Genomic DNA, 27177 nt, shown 5'->3' with positions numbered 1-27177 from the left:
TAATGTGAAATCTTTGTCAGCCTCAGCTGAGGATGATGACTATCAGCGCTAGTCCTACTACTATTAATAATGGTCAATTCTACCAAATCAAGAAAAATGATCAATACATCAGTGTTATATTTACTTTATATGACAATTAACCTAGTTTTACGATATTCATCTATATGTTTGTTGCTCGATGGTGTTTTAGGCCCCCAACGTCTCCTTCCAGGCAGCGCCGCGACCGTTGATTTCAAGGCACCTAACCCTAACCTTAACCTTTTATGTTTTTTTTAATAAATATTTTAAAGATGCCTTGGTTGTCCTTTATAACTTTTATTCTGCCTTACCTATATTTTAATAATTTGATTGTGCTTCTGTTTTCATTGCTAATATTTATTATTATTATTATAAATTGAATTACTTGCCTCAAAACTTTAACATGATGATACACATGCCATTGGTTTCATGCGTTTTTACTAACAGTGTGGTTTTATTCTATGATGTATTTTTAATTATTTATGGTTATTTATTGTGTGGCACTTTTTACCTTTTAAAGCACTTTTTAACACAACACTTATTACTAATTTTTAATGGTATGTGTATATATTTTAACCTCAAGGGCAAGTAATTCAGACAGTATTGATGACTTTTTCAATATTTTAATTACATTTTTGAGTTTGAATAAGATGTTTTAAAATTGGGGCTAGAATTTATTTTGTATTGTGACGCCGGGCTATTTATTTACATAACTATATATATATATATATATATATATGTGTTTTCACACCAGTGGTCCCCTTGTGCCCGTGCCCCTCGCAGCACCCATCCTGGGCGCTGCGTTTTAACCCAAACCTAACCATAACCATAACCATTGCCTAATCGACTTCAAGGCAGCGCTGCGACCGTTGACTTCAGGCACCTAACACTAGCCTTAACCCTAACCCTAACCATTGCCTAACCCTAATGCCTTCCACGCAGCGCTGCCTGGAAGGAGACATTGGGGGCTTAAAACACAGATAAACATGTTTGTTACTGTCTAGTACAGGGTTCAGCAACCTTTTTAATAGGAATTGCCATTTTAAAATGTTCTTGTTAATCAGTTTGCCATATCTGCATAAGCCTGCCACCGTGTTATTTTTTTTTCCATTGCACCGCATTCTGTGAAGAAGGCAAAAAGTACTAGCCAATTAGAGGCAGAGAGTAGAGAGAATAGGGCAGGTTGTCACTGAATGCGGATGGGAAAAACTATCGTAAATAACAGGCCGTGCTCCTGCAAATGGCTGTGAAAGAGCTCATTTGGCATGGGGATTGGAACATTTCCAAAAAACTCTCTTGCACTTATTGCTAGGGTGCCGTTGGTTGGGGGCACGCGGGACTATGGTTGCCGACCCCTGGTCTAATGAATATATTGACTCTTAAGAGTTGTAGTCTACAAGTGGTGCTGCATACAGTACATATGAGTTGCCGTTTCCTTCTCCATAATCTGAAATGTAGAAATGAACATGTGTTGGAGACATAATGTAGAACATTTAAAGCCTAGATTCCCAAACTCACTAAAGATATTTTCTGCTTACATGTGGCAGAAAAAGTGATTAATTGCTATTTAAACTGACAGACCCATTTCCATAGGCGTAATTTACACAGGGGAGAGGGGGGTGTGTGGCTGGGTTACAATCCCCCCAATATTCAAAACTGCAGCGCAACCCATCCCAAAAACCTATTAGAATTTCCTTTACATAAATAGAGACATTTGAAACATAACTTGATGCAGAAAAATCCCAAATTGTTGCAGAAAAATTCGCCATATTGCAGAAAATGAAGTGTTTGATGCTCAAAGTTTGAATTTTGTTCAAAAGTGGAGAGCTCAAACCCCAGACGGTCAACACAGACATTTAGCAGGTTTTAAGACAGCAAGTCAGTGTTGCTCAGTAAAGATGCTGTTGCAGCAACCCGAGCAGAACCTGCAGCCTTTCACTTTAAATGCATCTAAAGGTATGAAATGCAATGCTTATTGAAAATTTGTGTCGTTGAAGATGCAGCAAATGCACTGACACGAGTAAAAATTTGACTATTAATGACTTAATATAAGACTGACCTTGGTCTTCATTTGTCTTTTGTGTATGTGGTTGAATTCAAATTCTTAGTGCTCTCAGTTTTTCCTTTTGATTTTCCCTGGGGGTGGAATGAAACAGAGTTATGATACATGTTTCCATAATTTTATGGTGTAATTCTGGATAGTCCTCATGATAAACTTACTGTTATGATCTTAAACAATTCCTCGCGAACCTGTAAATAATTACAGAAATAGCTGTAAGAAACTGGGCATTTGGTAAATATTAAACAACAACATAATTGGGAACAACTTAGGGCCCATGCATCAAACCCAAACACAGGTGGTGAAAATCCTTACTTATTTGACACTGATAAAGCATGATAGATATATTACCATATATAAAATGACAAACTTACCTTCTGCTCTGCAAAAACCCCTGTTATCAAAAGGAAAAGGCCCTACAAGAAAAGAAATGAAGGGCCACAGGTTTTATTTTCATAATGATATTTTTAAAGCTATAGTGCGTAGTTTCTGCTGCCCCCATGAGGAATTCTAAGTAATGACAACAAAACAGTTGTGACATGATACCAGCCTTCTGTGAACAGGCACGAACCCCCCCCACGCAGTTGCTAGAAGCCAAAGAGGACACGGCAGATTAAAAAAACATGATGGACTCTTCAGAAGAGGTAATTATCTTCACTCGAGTTTCTGCGCGGGAAAGTCACCGGACGACACAATCTTCTGAACATAGCCATACTGACAAAACACAGAGAGAGTTGTGTGGAGCTGATAGTCTTAGCTTTGTAGCAACTCATTTGGCAATGGTTTGAATGTAACGGACGTTCATTAATATCAAAAAGTTACGCACTAAAGCTTTAAATATTCAATACCACATTTTGGGTGTGTGTTATAATAGTAGTGGCTAATGTAGCGGCTACTCTAGTGGCTTGTAGCTTGAAGACCAACCATCATTTCTCACTGTGGCTTTCAAATTACCTGGAAGGAATTGAGGATGGTAAAACTGTAGTTAGCAATATTAAACATTGTAGGGTTGTTTTCCAGTAGGAGCAAACCGAAGCCAATAACCCATGTCACTCCAAAGACAGGCGTTAGAAAGACCACCACTTTAAGGATGCTTTTGACTGTCTCTTTGTCATCTGTCTTGCTGCCCTCAGGGGCCGAGGACTTCAAGAGCGTAAGAATGACGACCACCATGGAAAAGAGATTTGTCAAAATAACAGTTCCAATAGGTAGGATGAAAGCATACACGGAACCCTGCAAAAGTCCTTTATAAACTAGCCAGCATGTGTCCTTATTATAGTAGAGCTTGTTGGTGTATTTGCAATACACATAGCTGGATCCCACTATTAACACTGGGCAAACATAGCCCGTGATGCTGGAGAAGAACATGAAGACTCTTTTTCTCAGCGGGCTGAAGACGAAGATGAGCTGGTGGACGAGCATGACACTCATGCACAGCATCCAGCTGAACATGGCCAAGAAAAACAGGTGCTTGCATACTGTCAAAACTAGGCACCAGGTTTCGCTGAGAGTCTGAGGAGAGGTGGAAGCCAAGAAACTGCAGTCACCGAGCAAGAGAAATATGGCAATGTTCACTATGGCTGTGTGACGATAATGGGAAAGGTTGGTCTTGACCACAGCCGACCACACTAGAGACTCAACGATGAGGAAGATCAGCAAGGAGCAGATGGACACACCCAAGCCCACATTGGTAATCATATCTAGGATTGGATCAGATATATCACTCTTGGCCATGAGGACAGAGAACGAAGTCAGGTGGTTGCATTCGCAGACTGTGAGGTTACCATCACTAGTTTTGGCAGTGCATCCCACAGTCGACCATTCCCCGTCTGTGGTGTTCCAGAAGACACAAACAGGTTTAGTATTGGGATTCAGCGGCTTCTGGGGGAACTGCAGTCGAATTTCTAAAGATGTATCATTGTTGTTCACAAGTGTGGCCGATATTAAGAGGCTGGTTGAGTCCATGTTGGAGTTGTGTTTTAATTTATCCATTAGATTTTTCACAGCAACAGTTTTCATTAGTCCATTGGTCTTGTTCAGATTCACGCTAATGTCAAACACAGAAATATTACAGTCACTCCCAGAGCAGAATTTGAGGTCTAAATTAGAACTCTTCATTCCATTGCTCGTGTTGACATGGATATTCTTCACCAGACCTTCCACAGACTGAAGGTATGTCGATGAGATGGTCTGAACAACAGATTTGTTGGCCCCATCCCAGGTCTTGTTCAACATATTGCTTGCTGCGTTAATAAAATCCTGAAACAGAAGAATAAAACAAAAATCAGTGCTAAGACAAAGTTTATCTACAATAGGGATGTCTTAAAGATCCAATATGTAATATATTTACTGTAATAAATCCAAAAATGACCCCAATGCCTCATCAGAAACGTGTTAGAAATACTATCTTTTCTGACAACAATGCTAATGGAAGTATTTTCTCCTTTTGAAATTTCCGTTCCGTGATGGAATTTCTGTTTCTGTTTCGGCCTGTGTGTTGTTATCAACTGCCCAGTTTGACAGCCAGGCCGGGTTGCCTGTTATACCTGTAAAACCCATGGGGAAAACAACTGTTATTATTAGATGAGGAGCCTACAATCAAAATAATGAAGTTACTGTCTGTGTCTATGTCTGACCTGGGCTGGCACATGTTCACGTTAAAAAGCGTGTACGTGCACAAACACTACGGTCACGCGCAAAGTGTCCCGGTTTTAGTTCAGGGAAATCTGGTCACCCTAAGCTAGAGTACCCGAGTTGGTTACTTGCAAAAACAGTTGAGACGTGTGAAGTGATCCAGACTGGTCCTGGCTAATGCCGCCATGCTAACCCTGCTAACTGCTAGCTAACGTTACCGGAGGACCAGGCAAGTGGGCCACGGCTATTTACAACGTGTAGCCTGTTCAGCGGCCGTAGCCGACAATGGTGAATTATTTTAAGCCAAGAGAGGATGGTCTGTAAATCGGGAAGAGAGGACAGTGAGTTTGCAGTGTGTTTAGTGATTGTTGCTGTAATTCTAAGCCAATAAAGTGTGTTTAGTCGGGTGGAGAGGACGGCAAGGTATCTTTAGCGGTTCTCACCGTAATTCTAAGCCGAGGAAGTGTGTCTGTCCGTCGGGTGGAAAGGACAGCGAGGTTGTTGTGTTTTTAGCGGTTCCTATAGTAATTTTAAACCGAAAAAGTGTGCCTGTCAGTTGGGTACAGTGGTCCGTGTGAGCACAGGCTTACATGACTGTCAATATAGCCAGCATCTAACGTTAGCTACGCCGCTCTGCTGTGAAGTAATGTCTGGCTATGTGAGACAAGCGTCTAGCAACATTGTTGGATGCTGCGGTCTCAGCCTGGCAACCGACGTGAACTTTGAGTCTGGGGAGGAGGGGGTGGGGGAGACAACTCTCTCCAGTATTTTGAATTTGTACTGCAGTAACTATTTTAAACACTAGCGGCTAGTATTACATATTGCACCTTTAACTATCCAATCAAAGGATCAGTATCATGATGATCTAGTCCTACTTTAATGCAAAACATTAGTGTTGCAGCACTGCTGTCCTTTACCTCAGCCTAAAAGTTCACTGCATACGCTAATGAAAATTAGAAAGCGTGAAAGTGAAAAATGAAATGGGTAAAACTGGTGTGAGTTCTGACACTCAGATTACCAAAATGCACGGATTTGCTTAACTCAAGTGACCAAATATTTAGCCAGCAGCTTTACATTTTTGCAGTTGTTGTAAGTTGCTTTCGCCGGTTATGTTGTTGCTAATTAACCTAATTAACTTTACTTTCTTTCATGTCATATCAATAATTAAAATGATAACCTTCATAGTTTTGGATCAGTACTTTCAGTAGTTGCATCGAGTCTAGCGCTAATCAACTAACAAGTTGTCTGGCGGCTGGCTACATTGTTGGTTCTGCCGTGCTTTCATGCTGCATTGGTTATAGAGAATGAGACGAACCGCAGGCTGGGTCTAACTGTCCCTCCTCCTCACTCCTCGCAGCTCTGGCGAACGTCTCCAGAGCTGTGTCTGGCATATAATACATCCATGGTCTCTCCTCCCAGCGAGTTTTGACACAGTTTACAGCCCCTCTGACGCGTGGTGCAACCATGACAATTAACAACAATCGCCATTTTGTTGTGTACTAATCAAATGACCACGGCAAATAGTTCAATGGCCTTTCTATCCATTTTATTTCTATGGTCACGTGTTGTACCTGGATATTGTGATGTGTGAGTTAAGTAGTTACGTCAACACATTCTCTCTCCCAACAAATACTGACGCTTGGTTTAGGACCCCTTGTTGTAACTTTTTAATGCTCTGGGTATCCCCTTGGCATCATTTTTCAACGTGCATGGTCAGGACCGTGTGGCAATTTTTGACACTTTGGGTCGGAACCCCATTTTTTAAAGCTCTGGGTAAAACCACTAAAATCCTGGGTGGGGTTAAAAAAACATGTCTTCTGGGTGAAAGTTCTATGTTGTTTGACCCATACACCACCCCAACTGTATGCAGATTTGGTGCGTCCCATACAAAGGCTAAGGGCCACTGACCAAGCCGCAGTATTTCACAAGTTGGGAGTGTGAACTAGTTGGTTACGTGGAATGCTGGTCTGCCTTCATTTGAGGTCAAAGGTGCCACAAGACTTGTTTCCATAAATTTCTTTTTATGGGCATTTTCGGCCTTTATTTTTGACAGGACAGCTGAAGACGTGAAAGGGGAGAGAGCGGAAATGACACGCAGCAAAAGGCCACAGGTCGAAGTCGAACCCTGGCCCACTGCGTCGAGGAATGAACCTCTATATATGGACGCCCGCTCTACCAACTGAGCTATCCGGGCACCCTTCCATACATTTTTAATAATGTTTTTTTACTTGCTGATACTACTGCCCTCAACACAGTTTGAGATAGAGCTTAGATCGGCCCAAAACATCAAGCCCGAACCTACCCGAGCCCGAGCACGTTGCGTCCGAGCCCGGCCCGGCCCGACACATTAACTGTAATTATGAGCCCGAGCCCGATTTAAACCCGACATTTTTTTAATACGTGGGCCGTTATAACTGACGTTCTAACTACAATTCAGAGTTGTTTGAACTGCAGAAATCTGTTTAGAATAATGCAACAAGGACGAAGCATGTAAACTGCGCTGTTTGTTTAGAATGGAACGGATCGCAAGTGGATCTGAATGAAGAAACGTTAAAAAAAATAAACAATGATGAACAACATATTGTTGTCACTGCCCACGACTTGTTTAAACTGCTTCCATACCTCCGACTTTCCTCCACACTTGCTCAAAGGTAATTCTCCTGTTTTTCTTTTTTTCTTTACATCTTTAAGCTCCATGTTGCACTTAAGATACACAATACAGCCCAGCAGGCCCGGTGTGATGCGTGCGAGAGGAGGAGACTCCGTGCATGAAGTGCTGCATTTTGTAACTGCAGCCTAAATTTTGTACACATTTGTTACTTTTATATAGCTTATATATACATATTTATAATGTTTCTGATTATAGCATAGCTTTCTCCCCACCCAATTAGGCTAAATAGGTAATGGATAAAAAAAAAAAATTCTTGATCAAGGGTCCGGCCCGGGCCTGGCCCGGCCCGGCCCGAGGATATGGCGGAAATAACGGACTCGGGCTTGTGCCGAGAATCTAAACTCTAGTTTGAGATGAACCTGGGCCTTCCAACATAACTGAAATCACAACGTAGAGTGAAAGCTACTCAGCTAATGGCTTTTCATGGAATCTAGGTGTCCCACACTGGTGTGCCTCACTGCAGGGAAAAACTATCAAATGTGGCAATGGTGCTACATTTGTCTTGGAAAGGCAGCTTATCATCCTCTTTCTGTTCTCATGTGATCTTGAACGTTTGAAACCCATGGGACATCTTTTATCACGTGACCTCGGTGTAGAATTTTGGTCACGTGATAACAGATGGTCCCATGGAGGTAAAGAAATATTAAAAACAAGTAGCCTACGTGTGAACTTGTGTTAAATTTTTCTTTTTTCAAACAGCATTTTCCAAAGTCAAGCATAAACCTTCAAGCTCAAAACTCTACATGTATTACAGTAAAAGAAATAATAATCAACAGGGGCTTACAGGAAAGAGAGTATCTTGCAAGACAACATTTTTTGATCCATTGGACATTGCATCAAGAACATTGACGGAAGCTCTAATGTCGGCCATAGAGCTACTGTAATCAGAAGCCAATAGAGAGCTGTTCTTAAGTCCTGAAAATATAGTCATGGCCACATCCTGGGTAGCCCCTAGTCCCTTGACAAAGTTCTAGAAAAAAGAAGAAAAAAACAGTATCTGTAACAATGAACAAAAGCATACAAATTACATCTCCAACACAAAATGTTGATGGGGTCTAAACAGTTGTGAGCTTGAGATTATAAGGTTCCATCTGCAATCTGAGTGGTTTAAGATACTGATTTGTCACATCCTAGACAGCAAAACTGATAAAGAAAAAGTTCTGTTTTAGTGGTCAAAATAACAGGCTTCCTAAAGACAAAAATATATATATTTTTAGAGTCCAATCAAATTTCAAAGGGGGGTTTAAAGATGAAGTGGACAAAGCAAACTCAGTCAACTCATTTTCCTTATTATATGGAATTATAAGGTTCTATATGTGAAGGCTTTACACAAAGTAATGCTGAAAATAAAAAGTAGACAGTTTCACCATATTGTTTATCGTTTCAATACACAAAATCAATGTAGGTGTGGAGTTTTAAGATATTTATATATAATATTCAGAAATTAGCTAGCTAGAAATGTGAATTTATCTCAGATTCCTTAATATTACAATATTGGAGTCCATCTCACAGTAACTTGGGTTACGAATAATAACATTACATTTTGGTAACAAACAGTATGAACTTGTTTACATTAGCAAGCTAGCTGTCTAGCATAACGTATTTGGCGTTTTTATTAGTGTCATTTATAATGTTTTCGATGAAGCCATTTATTTTGAGTAACATAAAGCTAATTTAAACCCAGTCTCAGAACAGTAAGGAGACACAGTAAAGAGACTAATTTTGATTGGTCATCCTGTGTAGAACATTATAAAGCTTTTGTTTTTGGAGAACAACTTTGGAGAAAGAACTTTTCTTTTGTCAAATTGTTGGTCCATTAATTTACTCAAAGTTACTCAAAATGTTAAAAACTTGTATACAGTATTATACAATATTATAATATTGCCTTGTGAATGTGTAATCTTTGACAGTAAAGTCAGTAGTCATGAGCTGTAATGCCACACTCACGTCTGCAGCACCTACAACTTTGTTCAACTGTTCGCTGACGCAGTAGGAGGACACCGACATCCAGGTAGTGCCTTGACAAGTGCGCGACTTATAGCCAACCCTGCCCACTTCACATGTTCGATTAATCACTGTGGCTCCATCTGGGGTTTTTGGCCATGACCCATCTTCACTGCAAAACGATACACCCGCTTGGAGAAAAATATAGGGAATCATTAAATAATAAATGTAACTATAAACAAAGTAATACACTATTCTGTCAACGTGAGAATATATCACATATTATACCATAGGCTAAATTCAAAGTAAAGCAGATTTAGTAGAATAAAAAAATGTAAAGAAGCAGTTACCATAAATTACTGGGATATCCACTCGTGCACTTCTTATTTGTCCTTTTGTGTTCTTAAAAGTGACATTTACATATTGTGCGTTGGGGGTTTCCTGGCAACTGACAGAAGTGTCAAAATTATAGACCAGGTTATTTCCATTAGCTGTAAAGAAAATGGATATTAGTTTTAGGGTTAGGTTTGTCGTTGTGGAAATGTATCTATTTTGCAGAAATGTGAATTTAAATTTGCGTTGAAGTTATCAATTATGGCAGAGTTTTAATGCTGCAGCTAACAGAAGAAAACAAGACAGATTTGACAGATACTGTCTTACTTTGTTTAATTATAGAGTTGGTCCCTCCACCACTGAGGCTCCAGCAAACGTCAAAGTTCTCTGTGCTGTTTGCGATGGTGGCAGTGACCTTTATTTTGTCTATTTTCGGCACTGCTGTACAGTCTGCAGTAAGAGGGTTGATCGTCAAGGTGATCACATCAGGTAGGAGTGCCACATTCAGTTGTGCCTTGGCTGTGTGCCTGACTGACCCAGTGGTGAATCCACACTCATATGTGCCTGCAGGGAACATGAAGGCAAATTTACACTAAGTCTGGATATTACTTTTTCTCTCGCAGAGGACTTACATCAGAAGTTTTATCAGCAGATTGTCTTGGGATTAAACAAACCCATTAAACAGAAGTATCAAAAGTTGAAGAAAAAATCTGAATGTTTTAGCTCACAGGGATTTGTCTAAATATGTTTACCTCATTATTATTACATTTAACGTGAAAATCCAACATTATAACATGGTAGATATGACCAAAAATATTGAAAAGCATAATATGTGACCTTTAAAGCCTTCCAGATGGTTCTCTCGACTAGACTTAAGTTATTTGCATGTACTGTCGATGTGAATTGAGTTACCACCGGAGTACGCTGACTCTCAAATACCACTTGAGCATTAAAAACTTGAAAAATAAACCTCTCAAACTACATTTAGAACAGATAAAACAATGTGTGATTAATTTGCAGTTATTCGAGAGTTAACTAGGACACTCGTGCGATTAATTATTAATCATAAAAAATGTATGTACAAGGTACAATTCCAGTCAAATATTAACTATGTCACTATAGGATAGGAAAGAACATTTTTGAGCTACACATTACATTTTCAATGATTATGACATAAGGTGCCAGAGTGCATAAAAAAGCATCAAAATAGAGCTTGTTTTTTTCTAACTGAGGTCCAGGCTAAGCCCCAAATGTCCTCAAATCCTACAAACGCCCCTGCTGGAGAACACTAATGTAGGGGGTGCTATAAATAAAACATCGTCTTTATTGTAATTACAACTCTGACCAGTACACAAGTCAAAACAAGTTCTTAGCAAAAATGTATTTTATCTCAGTTCAACCTTAATTTGTACTCGCCTGACCAGAGGCCTGTCACCTTCTGGAGTGTAACTGCAACACAAGACTTGTATTCCTGTGTGGTACAGCTGTTGTTCAGTTTCACCACACTGCCTGTGTTGAGCTCAAAGCGTTGATACTGCGTGCTCATGTTCCAGCCAGCACTATCTGACGCCTCCTCAAATGTGCATTTCAGTACTGGGTCAGACTCGTAGTTCACTGTATCACTTGGGGACTCTATGGTGACCATTCCTGTGTAAAGAAAGCAATATAAGTACACAGCAATACAGTAATTATGATTAGGTTAGAAGTAGGAGGTATAGCCTTTTTTAATGGCAGTCCATTGGTCTATGAGTCCCTACATCATCGTCATCTGGCTATCCAAGACTTTGGTACGGAGCAAGATACCTTAACGTGTTGTGGTCCAATCTCCATGATGCATAGTCATGCATCTCAGTGGATGATTGTATTGATTTTAATGTTTGCTGACTACTTTGACCAATGACAATTTATCTTAAAAACTGGGAAAGTGGATTTTCAAGAAATCTGTTGCCAGAGGACTTATCCCAGCTTCTAAAGACCATTTTATACTTTTGAGCCCTATTTACACGGGACTAGTATTACCTGGGGACCTCTACTAATTTGCAATAATTACGGAAGTCGTCTGTGATCTTAATCCCGTGTGGATCTGCCATGTCTGTAATATGTTGAGTAAAAATTCCACCGCAAATACCTGCCATATTTTGCGAAACACAGAGGTTGTGTGATAATATTTGTCCCGTGCAAATCACCATCTCTCTGATTCAGGGTTTTATTAGCTGCGTTGGCAATTATAAATGAAAGTTTTGACAGAGCCTTGACATATGTGGGGGATAATTTAGATTACATACAGATTCTGCTTATCCTGTGTGAATGCGCTACACGAAACACAGGCATGGGGGTCCCATGGTAATACTAGTCCCATGCAAATAGGGCTTTAGTCTTGTTTACAGTCCAGTCGCAAAAAAGAATGATCCTTACAACCAGTGTTGGGAGTAACGCGTTACAAAAGTAATGCAATTACAGTAATGTATTTGCATTTTAACGCAGTAATACAATTTCAGTGATATTATACCCGTTACAATCTCAGTAACGCGAGTTACAACGCATTTTAACCCAAAATTTAGTGGTGTTTTTTTTTTTTAACTTCACCAACACCGTGAAATATTTTGGCACAGAAAAAAAGTCTGTGAGTGTTATTTCCTCTTGCTGGAATTCGGTGGTTAAAATGACTGCAGAGACAGATACGTTTGCGAGATGGACATTATTTTCAGGAGTTATTTACGCTGCGTAGAAGCGAGCTGCTGTCCCGTCACTGTTCCCCGTGGTCAGAGCCAGAACCAGAGACGGTACAGACAAGATCTGTTTCCCAACAGGAAATGGTACATTAGCGCAGACAGCTGTGTGTCCGACAGATATTAACATTGCTTGCTACATGTAAATATTAGCATAACATTTTATCAGCGGTGGAAAGTAACTATACCGTACTTTAATTGAGTATTTTCATTTTCTCCTACTTTATACTTTTACAAAAGTGACGCAAAGATAGTGTAAAGCATTACAATTCAAAATCAGTAATACTGTAATATAACAAATTACTCTCAAATGACAGTAACTAGTAATCTATAATGTGTTACATTTTGGAAGTAACTTGCTCAACACTGCTTACAAAATTAATCAAAGTCAACTCTCTTACTGTGGTGTCAGTATGTTCGGACACGCACCAACAAAAAACAAACATTTAAACAAAAATCATTAATCATTAGTACAGTTAAAATAATCATGGATGGCTCCCCATCATGCCCATATGAATATTTAGACCTACAGTAACAGGTTGCTACTACAATGCATGTCAACGCGTTCTCCAAGTTCTTTAATTCACCTGGTTTCTTGATGCATAAAAATACACTGAATGTGTTAGAGGAGGATCATCATTTTTGGTTTCTATCTGAAAAATACTCCCATTTATTATTAGGAGCTGATCAGTTTAAAATGATTATCTAAATTATCTAAATGTTATATTCTCACACATGTAGCCAGTTTCAATAAGGTGCTGTTCACTGCAGTTTACAGTAAAACCGGATCTATTTGCAATAAACACAGGTCAGGAAATAGAAAGTGAAGGCATAAATGGAGATAAAATGTGAATTAGCTGCTTATTACGCCCAAGATGGACTAGTCCCTGAAAATGTGTTTGGCAGTGATGTCGTAAGGCCACCATTTTACACATATTTGTACTATATACATCATTTAATATAAAAAACAAAGACACACAGACTGATTACTGGATTTAAAAAATAAAATAAAAACCAAAGATAACTAATCCCAATCCTGATGCATCATGGCCACATATACTCAGTGCAGAACACAGAAGATAGCAGTCTATTAAGCGAATGCACGCACAGCTTAGAAATAGTTAAAAGTTAGCATGAACTAAATGAATGACAAGACTTCTTTACTAACCTACAGTGTCGACCCAAAGTACAGCTTTAAGCGCAGATTCCAGGTCAGTCACAATCCTTTGAAGTGTAGAAGTGTCAAATTTGACGCTGACAGCTGTGTCAAAGCCAAGAACCGTGTTGCTTAGAATTTAAGATTTGGGAAAAGATCAATGAAAGATCATTGGTTAGTGAGAAAGAAAATATCAGTTTGTATATATGATAAAAGTAATATGAGATTTGCAACTGACACCATAGGTGAAAACCAAACGGTAAGACGTTAGCTAGTTTGTTGCAGCTTTATTTCTGACCTGAACACAGGCTACTGTGGGGGCGTAGCCAACGGCAAAAGAACAAACTCCCTGCTCACTAGCCTCCCATCCCAAAAACTGCACTTCTTCCTTCCCTGCAGGAGTAACCACAGCCGCCCCATCTTAGCTCTCAGCCAACTACAGGTGTGTTATCACCCGTGGCTCACTCTCATAGGTAGCGGACTTGCTAGTCTATATCGACAACGTTTCATTTACGGGATTGTTCTGGTGCCGCTGGAGGTCCCGCCGGATGTCCCGCCGGATGTCCCTTACCATGGTTAACTCCTCCTCAGATCTCTGCAGGGTAAATCCAGACAGCTAGCTAGACTCTCTGTCCAATCTGAGTTTTCTGTTGCATGACTAAAACAACCTTTGAACGTACACGTTCCACCAAAACAAGTCCCTTCCCGAGGCTATTTTGCAGTGGTACCGGGGCTCCGTGCGGGGCTTAGCGCCGCCCATGACGATTGTGATTGATTTAAAGAAATGGCAGTAAACCAGAGCACGTTCCTCCCCCATCCTGGAATGCTGTGTGGACTAGCCAGACCCTCCTCCGCAGCGCTGTGGAGGAAAGACTGGCAAAGCTAGACTAATGTTCCACTAAAACAAGTTTTACAACAACAAGGCTAATTTGCAGAGGCGCTGTTGCTCCGTTCGGCGCTTAGAGCCACCCAAGACCATTTATGATTGGTTGATAGAAATGCCAATAACTACAGACTTGCAGACAGGCATCACAGCTTCTAAGCTAACAACATGTCATCACTGACTTCAGGAAATCTGTGTCACCCAACAGTCACTTATCTGAACTGGACTACTGTCTAAACAGTGACACTCTTAGCGTTTAAACCAAGTAACACAGTCTGTTACACTATATAATATGCAGTAGCCCATGGTCATTTTTAAAGGTCCAATGTGGAGGAATTTCTGCCATCTAGAGTTGAGATCATATATCACAATCAACTCTCTCGCACCACAGAGTTCAAAGTACGTATTACAGCTACGGTAGCCTTCTTGCCTTCTTTTGCTCTTTTCAATATCCTTTTTCATTTTCTGGGCGAAGAAGAAGTTTGAAATTTGGATTTTGAATACGTGTGGTCCTCCATGTTTCCTTCTTCAAACTTGCCGGGGCCGGGAAGCGACGATACCCATTAGCAGCATTGGCAGCAACTGTGAGTTTATCGTGTGACAGCGAAAACGTAAAAGGCGGCGCAGTATGTCCTGTATGTCCCTTACCGGCAAACGTATTTCAAGATGGCGCATGAATATGGAGGGTCTACCCCAGTTCATGCAAATGCAAATGTAAAATTTCAAGCCAAAAGGAATACTTGGAATTGATGGTGGTGGTAAATATTCATGAAAACGTTTGTGAACGGGATACACAGATTTTGATAATGAACAACTAAACACGTTACACACTGGCTCTTTAAGGTGTGGTCAGACAAAATGCGAGGCAAATTTTCACCTCGCTTTATTCAAGCAAATTTGACTGCTGGAATATTTTTGACAAAACAGCCAATGTATCAAGTGTACAAATGTAAGCTGTAGCAGCTTGTTAGCAATGTACATAAATAGTTAAAGGTGTCATCGCACTATTCATTTCAGTTAAATGTCTTATTTGATAAAAAAAAGAAATGACACATAGGTCAACAAGGTCCATATCTTTGCAAAGTACAATACCTCTTATTGGTTACATTCAGGAACTCAAAGCCATTCAGTCTTCCAAATTTGTTTTGAAGCTTTGAAAAAAAAAGATTAATAAATTAGACTTGTATCTTACAGTGACAAACATTTTCAGGAATGTAAAAGTACAATTTTGTGATGAGAGTGAGCTGTACCTGTATAGTTATGTCTGTTATGCTATTTGAGATGGGTCTGATTACTGATCCATTGATGAAAACTGTTAATTGCAAACATTATGATAAGTTTCAGTTCTGATTTCAACAAGCATATTTGCCCATAAGTGAGAAAAGCAAAGAATGAATAAGTAAAATATAAAATTACAACACAGTAGTATGCAGGAACACTTTTGGACTACAATGACACTTATTCCATCATGTTACATTAATTTAAAATACAGTAAATAATCAAAAGAGAATACTAGCACAAGTTCTACAAAACAAAAGAAGGTGAATTGTTCATGCATCAGGGCTGTTACCTTTGACTTTGGGAATGCAAAGTGATGTGATGTAGGACACATCTTGGATGCAAGTACTTTCACGGCAACAGTTAAAATTGTAGCACACTTGGTTGCTCCAAATGTACCCGGTACTGCAGTTGCATTGGGTGACATCTCCAATAATCAGGCACTCTGGAAAAAGTAACACAATAGTCAAATTCTTAAAGTCTTGATTTCAAGTGTCAATTATTTCTCTCCAACATGAGAACACTCAAAAACTTGAATCTACTTTATCAGGACTGTGTGAGTGTGGTTTGATCATATTTGATAGACAGTTACCTGCCTAAATAAACAACCTCACAATGTACAGCATATTTTCATTCTAACGTTGCTAAACTCTGATTGGACCATGGAAATATGTATCATTGCTTGAATCTACAGTAACTAAGCCCCACCCACTTCAACCAGTGTAAAGAGCAGAGAATACGTAAGGGGTCAGCGTCGTTCACAGAGGATTATTGTTTGGTTGTTTATCAAACCCCAAAAAAACCTAGAACTGTTTATAAACAACTGGCACAGTTGATTTTGGTTATTAACAGCATAGAGTCCAATATGGCCACAAATCCGTTTACTATTATGAGCTTTGATAATAGTAAAAAAAATAAATCTAAAAGAACATACATTGGAGAAAGAAATGTGGCTCGATGGTGTTTTAAGCCCGCACCGTCGACTTCAAGGCAGTGCTGCGACCGTCAGCTTCAAGGCACCTAACCCTAACAATAACCCTAACCCTTGCCTAACCCTAGTGCCTTCCATGCAGTGCTGCCTGGAAGACAACACTTGGGGCTTAAAACACCAAAAAAAAAAAAAAAAATGTATAAAACATGAAAGAATAATTCATGACCACTCAAAAGTTTAATTAAAACCAAAATCTAGGTTTACAGTGTACTGGCTATCCTTTCCCCAGCATGTGTTTTGCTCATAGGTCTGCGCCCTACATCCATCCATTTCACACTCAATGTATTAAGGAAAAACTGTTTGAAATAATAACGGAAAAAAAGAAAGTGCTTCATCACCATACCTGCTACTAGGTTACTGTCTGAGATGGTAAATGTGGTATCAGTAGCATTAACGGTCACTTTGAGGTCAGTTACGTTCTTCAAAGTCCCCAGGACGGTCAGGGCATCCAGTGTGACATTACTTTCCACCGTCAGCTCAGCAATGTAGAGATCTTCAACCACAACACAAGACATTTTTATGTTATCTTTTTGTATTTTTAGGAACTGAGTTGAGATAATTAATGCATACAAGAGCACCTAGACTAAAGTTGTTGAGAGGGGAGAGAACTACTATAAACTAGGCATACAATAGGGTTCCTGGGTGGTAGAGCAAGCGCCCATATAAAGAGGCTCAGTCCTCGACACAATGTGGGTTATTCTGGCCTCTCCCCTTTCATGTCTGAGCTGTCACAATAAAGGCCTAAATGGCAAAAAAAGTAATCTTAAAAAAACCAAAAACTAGGCATACAATATACTTAACTGCATGATACATTACAGTAATACATTTTGGAATGACATGATTGCATGGTTTAAATAAAATCGTAAGTGGTAGATTTATGCTGTGGTGAAATCTGAAAAATTAGGGTTGCTGCTCAACAACGAAAACAAAAATGCAAGGAACTGAAATTCAGACTTTGTAAGAAGAAACAAAACTAATTAGAGTCATGTGAAATATGTCTTTTAGCTATGTGTCTGTTAGCAAAAGAAAATATTAATAAATTATACAAACATTATTTTTCATCCATCCACATGACGTTCACAACACTTTGAAACGAGGCCACGCACATTCTGCACTCAACCCATTCAGCCTCTTTTTTCTTATGCAGTTATTTTCTATGTATATATTTGTTTCTGTATTTATTGTTCATTTCATATCAATGTTTAATATTGTTTGCTTATGTATACACTGTTCACTAAGGCAAATTCCCTGTAAGCATAAGTTATTACGCTATTATTTTTCATTATAGAGTATCTTTTTGTAACTATAAATAGTTAAGTATGTAAGTAAATGCTGCAATGCAGCTAATAGGCTATAGCTACAGGCAACTCTATTTCAGACTATCTGGTTCTCAGCCCCTCAAAGGTCTGCAGTATCAAGATGCTGACGAGACCAGACCTTTAGTCCCGACCCAATCTGTGGAAGTTTTCTGAGGTATTTAACTGAAACGCTCCATATGACATTAGCCTCTTTCCGACCAAATAGTTACAGGAATGTAGTTATAGGAACAGTCCACTTCTAAACAGTTCTACTAACTACTCTCCCCGACTCTTTTTCCACTGGCCAAGTGGCCATAGGAACTGACCTTTTGTTATTATAATCACAGCCATCTAACCACCACTATGCGGAAATGGGAAAAGGGAAAAGACCCTGCCCTAAAGAGTTACAGGAACTACGGTCAGAGGAACTTAATAATCCCCAAATTGGCTAGTCGGAACAGGAGAAAAAAAGGGTTCTAGGAACGTTATGTTCTAGAAACTGCAAAAACCCCTCCGGTCGGAAAGCAGCTAATGTAGCCAAGGGACTCACCTGCTGAAATGATCTGCAATGGCAAGAAGAGGGAAACAACACAATTAGTCTTTCTGTCATGGGTGTAATTCAGTCTTGTGTCAAATTAAAATAATATAAATTGCTTCTTTTTAGCATTCCAAAAAAAAAAACATATCCTAAAAGTTTTGGTCAGTGAAAGGTTATATTCATGCACACTGCACTGAAATGGACGATTAGAATAAAAAAAAAAAAATGAAAGTTCAAACATGATTTGCTTAGTATTTAACTAAGCAAATCATGTTTGAATTTCTACTTTCATTTTATTTATCCTGTCCAATAATAATAATAATAATAATAATAATAATAATAATTCCTTCAGTTCCAATAGGGCCTTCGCCGCTGTCGGCGCTCGGGCCCTAATAATTATAAGACATTAAACTGATTAGCATTTTTACCTGACAGTTGATGTACACGGCTCCAATCAGAAACAAAATCACCTTGGAACACATTGTTTCTGTGGTGTAAAAAAAAAGAGAAGGTAAACTAACATTAGCAGTGTTAAGGAACAAGGTGACTGAAAATGCAAACACTCACAAATGAACATACATGTATACATATAGAACAATAGAACAAATACAGAACGTCACTGTATTACGACAAAGGGTGTTAGTCTGTGGAATAACTATGATAATGAGATGAAAAAAATCAACAATTTATCAAAACAAAGAAACAACCTAAGAAACAACAAAAGAGAAATCAGTCTTTTAATATATGCCTTTTCACCATGGATGTAAAAGTAAAAAGTACTTAAAAAAATTTTTTTGTTGTTGATTTTTTTGTGGCATTTTTAGGCCTTTATTAGATAGGACTGCTTTAGACATGAAAGGGGAAAGAGAGGGGGAACAGCATTCAGAAAAGGCCGTGGGCCGCAGGTCGGAATCAAACCCGCAACTGCTGTGTCGAGGACTAAGCCTCTGTATATGGGCACATGCTCTACCAGGTGAGCTAGCCAGGCGCCCAGTACTTTGTTTTGTGGCATTTGTAGGTGTTTATTAGATAGGCCAGCTTTAGACATGAAAGGGGAGAGAGAGGAGGAACGACTTTAACTTTTTTGGGGCCCGTTCTTATTGTAAACATTAATCTGGTGCATTATAAAAAAATATTCAATGGTTGTTTCTTGGTTGTACAATTCACAGCATAAGTTCTCTGAGAATGTCATTTACATACTGAAATTTACCCCAACCTAATTTATATTGAATGTGAAATGAAATCGGGACCTCGTGAAACGGAATTGATTCGGGAAATCATTGGCGATATCCATCCCTACATGTGTGTGTATGTTGGTGTGGTTACTCTGTATGTAAAGTATACTGTCCAGTGTTATAAAAACATAGTGAAATAATAAGAAAATGATGTGGACATGACCTGTACCACAGCAACTGGCCTCTGCATTGGCTGTGGGCAGGATGTGAAGAGTGCACTGTTACAAGAGTCAGTAAAAAAACCACAAAATTGTTGTTTGTATTCAAAGTGATGCAAACATGTTTGACAAGCCAAAAGATAAGCTTGTCACACTTTGGAAGGAAAAAGCAGATAGCTGTAAAAGTGTCATGAAAAGTTTAGGATAAACATGTTATAATAGATGCACCACTGTCAGACTCATAGTTAAATATTATCCTCTAAATTTTGCCAAACCTCAATAGTGGTCTTGAGTTTCCATAGGCAAGTATGGATTACAAATCAAAACAAAAGTCATATTGAAAGACATTTCCAAGAACAAGCACACTGCATTTTGTAAGTATCCAGCTGGGGGTGAGAGAAAAAGAACGATTTCAGAACTGCTGCAGAAAGGAGAGCAGAGCAAATCTGCTTTTTAAGAATTGGATCAAATGGTCAAAAGACAGGGCAATAAAATAGCAACAAACATCACCATATTAATAAATGCTCATTTAGACCTATTAGTAATGTAAGTAGGCTAATTTAGACGTAATAGGCTGCTACCTTCATTATAAGGCTCAAATATGTTTTGTGGGTCCAGACAGATTAAAAAAATGGCTCTTTTTATAGTAAAGGTTGCTGACTCCTGATTTAACTTATCAAATCAGACAGATTTTTTTTTTATACATGATTGTAAGGTGCTACACTAACACCTTTGTATTAGAAATAATACTGTCTATAGTGCAGGTCAGTACTAAGTACTAAGATCTAGCCTCATCTCTCTCACAAAGACAAAAATACATGAATAAAAAGCTCTTACCTTGGCTTTGCACTTACAATCATACAGGAAGCAGATAATTAACCCGTCAACTTTGCTGCAATTAGCAAACAAAAATCCGACTGTACTCCATAGTTCGCATCAGAAGCACATCTGTCAGAGAAAGACTGGGTCAGGCTGGACAAGGTGTGTGGTGTTTGTGTGTGTGTGTGTGTGTGTGTGTGTGTGTGTGTGCGTGCGTGTGTGTGTGTGTGTGTGTGTGTGTGTGTGTGTGTTCAAGGGGGGTGTTACGGGACACACTAGCGTCATGACTTTGTTTTGGAAAACCATTTGCATCGATGGCATATCTCCATGCCAGCTGGACTGTTTAGCATACACACTGAGCCTTTCAGCTTTCCATAGATATTTGTCTACCAAATCAATTATGCTGTTCCAGAATGTCACAAAGCAGCTGCCTGTCTCCTGAAAACCATCTGAGTTTGGGCTCTCTTTGAGTCTGCCAGACTCATAAAAAACCTCATGCTGAAGATGAAGAAGATGACATCACACATCTGGTTATGTCCTGTCTCTTTTAACTGAAGATTTTTCAACCCAGTGAAGAAGTTGAGTCACCAACAAATAGCCAATCACATGCCTCATAGCCACTGTCGCACCAAATGCTTGCTCTTGGGGGGAATTGTTGGGTCGTTGTAAATTATAGAGTGTGGTCTAGACCTACTCTACCTGTAAAGTGTCCTGAGATAACTCCTGTTGTGATTTGACACTAAAAATAAAATTGAATCAAATTGAATCATAGATTGATCCAGATCAGACTTATTATCACCGGTGAAAATAGGTACTCAAGTACTGTACTTAAGTATGATTTTTAGGTACTTGCACTGTACTTGATTACGTAATTGTATGCTAATTTATACTTTAACTCCCCTACTTTTCAGTGGAAGATATTGTACCTTTTTTACTCCATTACATGAATGACATTTGTAGTTTCTTTAAAGATGAACCTATGATGGGCATATGAAATACAAGGCTTTGTACTTTTACTCATGTAACATAAGTTAAAGTAGCTCTACTCCAAATACATAATGATAATCCAATCGTATTATATATATATATATATATGTATATATAATATGTAACACCAGAGATGCTCACAAGTCTCTGAGCTAGAGTCCACAGATTTTGCATTCAGCACTTCTTTTCTTTGGGCCTTGTTGTACGAAGTTTTTAAAGCCAAAGCTTCTGATGAACGGCACAGCAGCTGCCGTTGTGGTCGACATGTTTGTTGTCCTCTCTCACGTGTGGTCGCTCGCCGCAGATACCTTACGTTTTGCACAACAGAGGATGTACTTCCTGCGGCAGCTGAAGAAATTCAACCTGGCAAAGACAATGATGGTGCACTTCTACACAGCCATCATCGAGTCCATCCTCACATCCTCCATCACCATCTGGTACGCTGCTGCCACTGCCAAGGACAACGGCAGGCTGCAGTGTGTCATTCGGTCTGCAGAGAAGGTGATTGGCTGCAATCTGCCGCCGCTCCAGGACCTATACACCACCAGGACTCTGAAGCGTGCTGGAAAGACACACACCTAACCCAAAAAGGGTAGGACCCGAAAAGCATTTTGCTTCTTCCTACTCCTTTTGTAGAGTATTTTAGAGTATTTATTTATTTAGCTTATTCTTGCTTTTTCTTACTGTAAAATGGAAATACTACTACTAAATAAAAAAAAATAAAAAATGTCACAGTTATGAATGAATGAATTGATATCTGTGATGTTTTTTGTTGCCCCTTTCAAAATGCTCTTTTGCGCCGAATCAAATATTTTATGGTCACAATTCATCTCGTAGCTGGTTGTTTTGGTTATACAGCCTTAAAACTCTTTATAGAAGCATTAAATTAAACATCAATGGAGATTTTGAATGGGGAAAAATCAGTTTCAAAAAAGCCATTCAAAAACTGTTGAGCTCTATAAAGACCTTACAGATACATAAATGTGTCTTCTTTAAACTGTTTTAGGAAATACTAGTTTGCTTTCTTGACGGTAAGATTGATACCATTCTCCAGGCCATGTGGAGACCCAGACTGGGAGTGTAGGGAACATTACAGTGGCTCATCATACGGTTTCATCTCAGTCAACATTTTGTGGCTATATTAGTGCAGCTGGATATTATGTTCTGCATTGTAAACCCAGTAGCACTGCTGGGAAGCAGTAGAATATCAGTAACATTATGCAAATCACTCAACAGCCACAAAGGACAAAGAACACAAAAATAACCACAGGCTCAATAGGACTGCTACAGTCTACTGTGTTCTTCCTGACCCAGTCTGCTAAACAGTCCTTTGTTTGAGAGGGTAGACAAATAATGAATATGAATATTTATATTTATATAAAGGTGTCAAGCTGTGCTGTGGTTAAGCTCATACACATGTTTATTTTATTTTGTAGAACGTGTGTTATGAATGTGTGTGTTACCACTTTGCCACTTTCCCAGTGGTGTAGTCTAATGTATTGTAGTGGGTATACTGTACTGTATATATATATATATATATATATATATATATATATATATATATATAAATAAAAATAAGTGGTTTAGTGTTGTGTTGCCTCTCCCTTACAACTACTTCTAGATTAATATGTTGGCGTTTTTTTCTTTGGAACCTAAATGAACTTGGCATATTTGTAATGTAAGCTGGTAGAGTGAGGTATGGCCAGTGGAAATCCTGTTGTATAGAGCTCAACAGTGTGATTCCAGAAGTACAAATCCCATCCATTTTCTCCATAGGGATTTAGATTTTTAGCCATAATGTCTTAACCATCCGATGTAGACTGACCACGAGCTACGAGACTGTGAAACAAAGTTTTATATTCCTGTAGAAGCCACAAGTCTGTATGATATCAACCTTGGTTTAAGAAAAACATGTTTTATACACTATAATAATACATGTCATGCTACGTCATGGAGAAGTACTACACTGCCTACAATCCAAAGCGTAACAGCGACGTCTAAGATTGGTGGAGCTTGCTGTAACCATGGGAATGTTTACCACACCCACTAACCCCTGAATGGCTATTATGTGGACCTTTTCAATGGAATTCCATTGCTAGGCGACAGCCTGGCCCCTTGTTAACTTCCTGTCATATGAAGTCATTCACATTCACTGCAACAGGAAATCAACTTGGGGCCATTAAGTTGTTAGGTTTAGGCTCACACCTAACCCAAAAAGGGTAGGACCCGAAAAGCATTTTGCTTCTTCCTACTCCTTTTGTAGAGTATTTTAGAGTATTTATTTATTTAGCTTATTCTTGCTTTCTCTTACTGTAAAATGGAAATACTACTACTAAATAAAACAAAACAAAAAATGTCACAGTTATGAATGAATTAATTGATATCTGTGATGTTTTTTTTGCCCCTTTCAAAATGCTCTTTTGCGCCGAATCAAATATTTTATGGTCACAATTCATCTCGTAGCTGGTTGTTTTGGTTATACAGCCTTAAAACTCTTTATAGAAGCATTAAATTAAACATCAATGGAGATTTTGAATGGGGAAAAATCAGTTTCAAAAAAGCCATTCAAAAACTGTTGAGCTCTATAAAGACCTTACAGATACATAAATGTGTCTTCTTTAAACTGTTTTAGGAAATACTAGTTTGCTTTCTTGACGGTAAGATTGATACCATTCTCCAGGCCATGTGGAGACCCAGACTGGGAGTGTAGGGAACATTACAGTGGCTCGTCATACGGTTTCATCTCAGTCAACATTTTGTGGCTATATTAGTGCAGCTAGATATTATGTTCTGCATTGTAAACACAGTAGCACTGTTGGGAAGCAGTAGAATATCAGTAACACTATGCAAATCACTCAACAGCCACAAAGGACAAAGAACACAAAAATAACCACAGGCTCAATAGGACTGCTACAGTCTACTGTGTTCTTCCTGACCCAGTCTGCTAAACAGTCCTTTGTTTGAGAGGGTAGACAAATAATGAATATGAATATTTATATTTATATAAAGGTGTCAAGCTGTGCTGTGGTTAAGCTCATACACATGTTTATTTTATTTTGTAGAACGTGTGTGTTGCCACTTTGCCACTTTCCCAGTGGTGTAGTCTAATGTATTGTAGTGGGTATACTGTACTATATGTATATATTGGCCTATATATATGGGCCAGAATCTGCCTTTGGGGAAGAGGGGGCATATCATAGTGGAGGGTCTGGGTGTCCTCCCCCAGGGAAGTTTTGAGCATCAGCAACTTCATTTTTGTTGCTTTAATGCACCAATTTACGGTGGAAATACCTTTATTTAGCCTATGCGAAGAAAAAGAACACAAACAAACAAACAAAATATATCAAAAATATAATGGAAAGTATGTTGTTGCGTGTCACTGGGCATTTTTAAGTGGGTATATGGAAATCCTGGAGCTTTCTTAGTGGGTATACTGCGTATACCTGCGTATCACGTAGACTGCACTTTCCACTGTCACTTAATGTCAGGTTTAAACCTTAAAACCTTTACCTACCTATTACCTATACATATTTAGTTATTTGCTACTATTAATGTGGCCTATTAACATGTTCAGCCACATACCGTACCTCCACACTGATCATATCCTAAAACTACAGAGCTGTATCTCTAAAATTTACATTAACATTTACAGGTAGACAAAGCTTTTTTTGGGATGCTGCAAAATAATGTGCCATATTAGTAAACCAGGAAGTGACATACAAGGTTAGAGGGTCTTTTCTAAGGGTTTCATTTTAATCACAAATACAAATTCATCAAACACATCTCATATAGAAGCGATATATGTGCTCTTGTACAGATTCTACTACGCTATACTATATATTAGCTGCAACATGCAATTACACAATATTTACAGCACAACATTTAATTATTTTTTTTTTTAAATATATGAAGATACCTCAAATGTGTAAGGTGCTGAAAACGAATAAGAAGGTTGTTATTTTTAGTGCAATTTCTACAAATGCAGTAAATAACTTGAATGTGTTTGGTATTTACTGTAGCCTGTGGTAACCTGGAAGGAAGGACTATAATAGGAGTGTGTCAGACGTTGTGGAAGACTTGTTTTGAATAATTTTGCTGAATGCAAATGATCTTATTTGCTTTGTTTTTCACTGCCAAACTATACAAAGTATATACAGCAAAAATAACTTTGATCAACAAAAGTTACAGCACATTAACAGGGTATCTGCACACTTCTTCCCAAACGAACGAATGCTCTTAGGGCTAGCGATACATTATACCTCAATGTTGATATCAATATTGACATTTTACCAATATTATAAGCAAAAATCACGGGTAAAACTATTAAAATATAATAGTCAAAATGTTAAATGCAATGAACTGTGTTCTTCTGTTATGCATTACATGAAATCAATCCCTTTACATGTCTTGAACAGAACTAATTTTGGAAGGTTTTAAATACAATTTGCTTGAAATCCTTCATTTGGACAACACAAATTAGTAAAATGACAAAACGCTACAATATTATTGCCGAGCCCTTGTGCACATAAATACTGACATGGCTGTCAAAACCACCTCAGCCTAAGACTAAACACATCCTGGAGTCCATGTTGTGAACTTGGTGTGGGGGGAAGAAGAGCCGCTGTTTTGCCGTTTTCAAAACATTGTAACATCCATATCACAAACCGCTAAAAGACTGCATATGTGACTGGGCTTCTGTTCAGTAGTGCGCTACAGTATGCTGCTGCACAAAATACATACTGAAAGTCAAGTAGTATTTGACGTGTACACACACACACACACACACACACACACACACACACACACACACACACACACACACACACACACACACACACACTACTGTATGACAGTAACAAGTTTCTAATACAAGAGTCACGTTTGAAAAAAAAAAAGTAACTTTACGGAACAAACTGAGCTATGTCATGTTCTGTGTCAAGTGCATAACAGGTACTCAAGTAGTGTCTGATTTTAACCCAAACCACAATGTTTTTCTAAACTTAACTAATTGGTGTTGGTGCGTCAACATAACCCAGTAGTTTTTATGCCTAAACTTCACCAAACTGGGACGGTTTTTACAATGTTGATGTGTTTTAAACCATAAGCGTTAGGTTCTCTGGTTTAGATATAAGGTGGTATTTCCTGCTACCGCTAGGGGCGCTAAAATATGAAACGCTCCTCTGAGTCGTATTAGAGGGTAGTAATAAATGGCCGATATCATTGCATGGTTTGGAGGACTTGTCCAATACTGTAAGTACAGTTCCAGTCAAAAGTTTGGACATCTTTCTCATTCACTTGAATTAAACACAGAACTATGTTGAGATCTGGGAGGAGAAGAGTGGGACGTGGCTGTCAGTGTGATTTTGCATGCTGAAATAGCAGCAGAGGCTCCATATTAAAAAAGGATATTTTTATATTTTCTCTGGGCACTTCCTTTACCTGTGAA

At 38.8% G+C, this 27177-nt stretch overlaps 1 protein-coding gene and 1 long non-coding RNA gene across 2 annotated transcripts; both read right to left on the bottom strand.

Annotated features, from left to right (window-relative positions):
* Nucleotides 1-1125: 1125 nt before the first annotated feature.
* Nucleotides 1126-15734, bottom strand: LOC116047023 (adhesion G protein-coupled receptor F4-like). The gene is made up of 13 exons (XM_031295509.2): nt 15678-15734; nt 15520-15578; nt 13557-13675; nt 11076-11306; nt 9987-10223; nt 9677-9817; nt 9330-9517; nt 8167-8352; nt 3032-4336; nt 2452-2493; nt 2239-2268; nt 2078-2154; nt 1126-1465 (listed from the first exon to the last, which is right to left on the bottom strand). The coding sequence occupies exons 4-12, from the start codon at nt 11302-11304 to the stop codon at nt 2086-2088; spliced, it is 2427 nt and encodes an 808-aa protein (XP_031151369.1). The 5' UTR covers nt 11305-11306; nt 13557-13675; nt 15520-15578; nt 15678-15734; the 3' UTR covers nt 1126-1465; nt 2078-2085.
* Nucleotides 15735-25695: 9961 nt separating this feature from the next.
* Nucleotides 25696-26527, bottom strand: LOC118495928. Its single transcript, XR_004898383.1, has 2 exons — nt 26022-26527; nt 25696-25973 (listed from the first exon to the last, which is right to left on the bottom strand). It is a non-coding gene; the product is annotated as an uncharacterized LOC118495928 (long non-coding RNA).
* Nucleotides 26528-27177: the final 650 nt, after the last annotated feature.

Source organism: Sander lucioperca, chromosome 9 (assembly GCF_008315115.2).
Source record: "Sander lucioperca isolate FBNREF2018 chromosome 9, SLUC_FBN_1.2, whole genome shotgun sequence".
NCBI lineage: Eukaryota > Metazoa > Chordata > Actinopteri > Perciformes > Percidae > Sander > Sander lucioperca.
Note: the sequence above shows the minus strand (reverse complement) of the source record. Positions and strands in the feature narration are given on the sequence as shown.